General features: G+C 45.3%; 2 protein-coding genes across 11 annotated transcripts in view; both read right to left on the reverse strand.

Moving 5' to 3' along the window:
* The window catches only part of mvb12a (multivesicular body subunit 12A), an 8,523-nt gene extending 7,722 nt beyond the window's left edge, over positions 1 to 801 (reverse strand). For 6 of the 7 annotated variants that reach the window (XR_012390440.1, XR_012390434.1, XR_012390478.1 and 3 more), the window contains exon 1: positions 717 to 801. The gene's annotated coding sequence lies outside the window, so the exon portion shown is untranslated. 7 annotated transcript variants of the gene reach the window in all.
* A 618-nt stretch (positions 802 to 1,419) lies between these two features.
* Positions 1,420 to 5,000, reverse strand: part of olfm2b (olfactomedin 2b) — a 7,719-nt gene continuing 4,138 nt past the window's right edge. For 3 of the 4 annotated variants that reach the window (XM_073932378.1, XM_073932356.1, XM_073932321.1), the window contains 4 exons: positions 3,354 to 3,573; positions 3,120 to 3,226; positions 2,892 to 3,006; positions 1,420 to 2,786 (listed from right to left, as the gene is read on the reverse strand). In XM_073932378.1, the coding sequence (XP_073788479.1) occupies positions 2,194 to 2,786; positions 2,892 to 3,006; positions 3,120 to 3,226; positions 3,354 to 3,573 (1,035 nt within the window). In that variant the 3' untranslated portion in view covers positions 1,420 to 2,193. The remainder of the gene's footprint in view (positions 2,787 to 2,891; positions 3,007 to 3,119; positions 3,227 to 3,353; positions 3,574 to 5,000) is intronic. The other variant, NM_213260.2, reaches the window with a different exon arrangement.

Genomic DNA, 5,000 nt, shown 5'->3' on the forward strand with positions numbered 1-5,000 from the left:
ATCTCATATTCGTCATATTTAGAGATACCTACAAATATATTTGAAGATATCTCTAATTAATTTACTAATAGTCGAATTATAGTTGTAGATATCTTGAATTGGATTTTGACAAGTCAAAACTCAGTTTGAGATATCTGCAAATATTTTTCAATGGAAGTCAATGGAGGAATATGACTAGTCATAATATATTTGCAGATATCTCCAATCTGACTTCGAAGTACTACAATTGTAATTGCAGATATCTCTAATTGTCATTCTGACTAGTCGAATTATAATTATGACTAGTCAAAATATAATTAGAGATATCTCTAAATATATTTATGGATAGTCAGAACAAAGGTTTAACGTTAAATGCTAATACGGCTTGCCATAGACGCTCCCTGAAACTGCGAATACTGTCAACGTCAAACCAACATCAACACACAGCACACACAACACAAACAGCACACACAACACAACACAACACAATCTCGTAAAAAGAAAGAAAAGAGAGAGAGAGAGAGAGAGAGAGAGAGAGAGAGAGAGAGAGAGAGAGAGAGAGAGAGAGAGAGAGAGAGCTGTATGGCGCTCGTCATCTGTTGAATGTTTCCTCAGTTCGACAATAGCATCACTGTCATTAGTTTCAAACTCATTAAATCAGCATGAACACCCGCATTGAGCTAGACTCTGGTGAAGATCAGCTTTAATGAACTCCTCAAACTGAACTCTGTACTTACGGATGTTGATGATGAAGTTTAGAATCTCTTCAAAACAGCGAAACTCAACTCAACTCCCGCAAAGAACAGGAAGAGCTCAGAGACTACAACTCCCGGCGATGTCAACATCGTCTGCGCATGCTCACTGAAGTTCGTTTGTGTTGCGTTACAAAGTCCACTAGGCGGCCTCAGCAAACTTCTGACTAAAAGCCGAATTAAAACGACTTAAAATTGATAAATGAAGCGATGTAACAACATCTAACTACTGATGATCTCATCTTTAACTCCATTGGCATCTTTATAAATTAATACTTACGCCAGTAATGGGAGAAAATAGTAATGTTATTGAAAATCTCAATTCTTGATACTTCAGTCATTTATAAAGTCATTTAAAGGCCTGCCGATGATATTTAAGTGTAAATATATGTATTTTATATACACTAATTTAAACCAATATACTTAAGAGGAATAATTATGGAAAAGATTTGAATAATGAGTCGAATGTGAAAATAAAAACATGAATTAAAGTGTGAATATTAGTGATGATGACATCATAAACCGGCCCATCAAAGCAAAACAAGCAGCCTACAATAAACTACAACTGCAAACAAACCAAAACGAGCTCTCAATACTATAGTTTCAGGAAAATATGAACTATTAAAAAATAAAAACAGCAATTTCCATGATAATTGGCGGATGAATGAGAACACCAAACACATTTCCTATTTAGCATCATCAGATTTTATTAGCATGAACAACCCAAAAGTACAAGTCACATATTAACATTTGTTTATTGCATTTTGACTCATATTGTGTGTGATTTTCTGTCAATCAGTGCAGAAATCAGTCTTCACATGCAGCATCAGTCATGCAGACTCAACAGCAGAGACGCGAGAGGCTCATTCTGGAGCACGGACACTTCACATTCACATTACTCTCTTATTATTATGCAAGCTGCGCCTTTAAGACCTGTGGAATGAAAGCTTTTAAATGTTAGTATCAGTGTGTTAGTGTTATCCACATAGCAAAACATCTCTGGCCTAGCTTTGGCCCACACAATCAGCTTTTGCTCTATATATCTAGTGTCTCTAAAACACTGGCAAAGCTCACCTTTAGGAGAGATAAACCTGATATAAACCTCTCCAGCTTACAGGTCGTCTACTATGCCGAAGGGTTTTGTCTCCTCATACTTCAGTTTCAAATCTTCTGACCAATCAAGTGCTCTCTAGTGTCTGACATGCCCCGCCCCCTCCTTATGTGTCTTTAGAGGGGGAAAGCCTCACCCACCAGTGACCCTCACTCCCTCATTAGCATAGGAGGTTAGTCTTGTTTTTGAATCTGTTGCTATGGTGACACACAGGTGTTGTAGCTCCGCCCTCTTTTGAAATAAGCACAATCTCATTTGCATTTAAAGCAACAGTCTGTCAGTGTTCAGTTTGTGTGTGTGTGTTAGTGGTGTGTGTATGTGTATGCTTCAGTCACTTGTGTGTGTTTCTAGTCATGCGTGTGTGTCATTGGTGTGTGTGTGAGTCAGTGGTGTGTGTGTGTGTATGTAGTGCATCAGTGTGAGCTGGTACAGCACCTGCTGGCCGTTGTTCCAGGTGTAGAGTGCGCGTGTGCGCGGGTTGTAGTCCAGCATGGAGATGTGTGAGTACTGGTTGTGGAAGGCGATGTCGGTGTACTGGTAGGTGTGTGTGTGCGTGTGGAACCTGAAGGCCACCTTGGCTCCGGGCAGGTGTGAGTCTGTGATGTAGAGCGTCCCGCAGATGAGGAAGGCCTCGCCGGCGCTGCGTTTGGGGAAGCCGGTGTCCCAGGAGCGCAGCACCTGCAGGCTGAGCGGGTGCAGACGGCTGAGCAGGAGCGTGCCGCCACGGCCCGCGCTGGAGTGGACCGCCCACAGCCCCGACCCGTCCACCATCAGGTCAATGTCAGACGCCCCACCCCACGAGTAGGGGAAGGTGTTGTTGAAGCCGGCGTCAGGGAGCTCCCGCTGCTGCAGCACTGAGCCCGACGCCAGCCCGTACCGCACCAACACACTGCTCTGATGCTTACTGTAGTACAGAGAGCCATTGAAGACCACATGACCAGTGCCTGGGGACACACACACACACACACACACACACTGCTCTGATGTTTACTGTAGTATAGAAAACCATTGAAGATCACATGACCACACACACACACACACACACACACCTGCCCACGCATGGGGAAGATGATGGACGATGTAGTTCTGCCCACTGGCGAAGTCCTGCAGAGACGGATACTCCAACACACGCCGGCCCTTTAAGTATCCATCCATCACCCACACCTGCTCACACACACACACACACACACATTAAGGGTGTTGTGAAGATTCATATAATAAAATGAGTCCAATCGGTGTCGAGTGTGTGAGAGTGAACAATCAGATCTTCGACATACGCGATTGTCCGAACTTTCAATGGAAGTCTCCATCATCCACGACCCGAAGCGAGAGCCTGAAGATCTGACTGTGAGCGGAGCACTGATGCTGATCAGCTGACCACAACCTGAACACACACATGCGGACACACACACACACACATGAATATTCACATGTCGTTTTTAATGTGATTTCCCAAAATGGGCATACATTTGTGTGGCAGGTGTCAGTGCATGTGTGTGTGTGTGTAATACCCAGGTGGCTGGAGCAGCTGTGCAGGTGTTGCTGCAGGATGGAGATGCGCTGCTGCAGCTGCTGATAGTGCTGGAGTGTGAAGCGTTCCTGCAGCAGTGACAGCGACACACTGATCCCCTGCAGCTCGTCACGCACAGAGTCCAGCTGAGCCACATCCGCACGCACTCGAGTCAGCAGCACCCGCAGGGGGCGACACTGAGACACACTCCAGCGCAGCTCCTGTCAACGGACACAGCCACAGGGGGCGACACTGAGGCAAGAGTTAGGCTTAAGGGTAACGCTCCATTCCCACGGGGCTTCAGCGTCAACGCTTGACTGAAGGCGTGTCTGAAGTTGGGGCTGAAGCGATCGTCATAGCAGCGTCAGCCAATGAAATTCAGTCAGCAATAGGCCACTGTCTAGCAGGAGTATTTGATTACAGCGATCTGATTGGCTGACGCTTCTGTTAGCGCTCAAAAAGTTGAGGTAGTCCCAACTTTTGCAGCGAGCCATGCCACTGAAGCGGCGCCGACGGATGCACAATGCAGTTCGGCAATGCCTGACGTCACCTATTCAAAGTGAAGGGGAAGCGTTGACGCTGACGGCCCTTGTGAATGGGGCATAAGGGTTAGGGATTGGGGTTTGGGGTAAAGGCAATGGTAAGGGTTAAGCGTTAGGGTTAGGGACTAGGGGTCTGGGGTAAAGGTAACAGTAAGGTTAAGGCTAAGGGTTAGGGTTTAGGGTAAGAGTTGGGATTTAGGCTAAGGTTCGGGGGTTTAGGGTAAGTAATTAGGCCAAGAGTTCAGGGTAGGGGTAAGGGTTAGAGGTTTAAGGTAGAGGTTAGGGTAAGGATTAGAGATTAGGGATTAGGGGTTTGGGGAAAGGGTAATGGTAAGGGTTTAGGGTAAGGCTTGGGGGTTTAGGGTAAGAGTTAGGGGTTTAGGGTAAAAGTTATGGTAAAGGTTAGGATTTAGGGTAAGGGTTGGGATTTAGGGTAAGGCTCTGGGGTTTAGGATAAGGATTTAAGGTAAGAGTTCAGGGTAAGAGTTAGGAGTTTTGGGTAAGGTTTATGGTAAATTTTAAGGTTTAGAGTAAGAAATTTAGGGTAAGAGTGATGAAAACGGTTAGGGTTTAGGGCAAGAGTTTAGGGTTGAGTGTTTTAGGGTAAGTGTTAGAGTAAGGGTTAGAGTTAAGAGCAAGAGTTAGGGGTTCATTGTAAGGGCTAGGGTAGGGGGTTTAGGGTAAGAGTTAGGATACAGGTTAAAGTTTTACGGTAAAGGTAAAGCCCTCTGTAGTGATGGTCAGAGCCAATTTACACTTCTTCAGTAAGTGGATGTAGTAGGTCTAGTGTGACCTTCCCAAAGGATGCATACCACCCGCATGATCTGATGCGCACCTCTCACAACATGAACTTAACATTGACACATGAGCAGACGCTGCCATCAAACATTATTGTGGATGTGGGCGGGGCCACAAGTTGTGACATCAGAGCTAGGCCAGTGGCCTCAAGTCGCATGGTGAATCCCTGATGGAGACTTTGGTTGTGTGTTTATTTTATGATCAGAGTTGATTGTTGAGCGCTCGCTGGCTCCTGCCTTTTTCTTTCATGGATGTTTTCAAGATTCAGCATCTCTGCTGGAAGCACTAGGAAATAACTCGACACAGTG

Source organism: Danio rerio, chromosome 1 (genome assembly GCF_049306965.1).
Source record: "Danio rerio strain Tuebingen ecotype United States chromosome 1, GRCz12tu, whole genome shotgun sequence".
Classification (NCBI taxonomy): domain Eukaryota; kingdom Metazoa; phylum Chordata; class Actinopteri; order Cypriniformes; family Danionidae; genus Danio; species Danio rerio.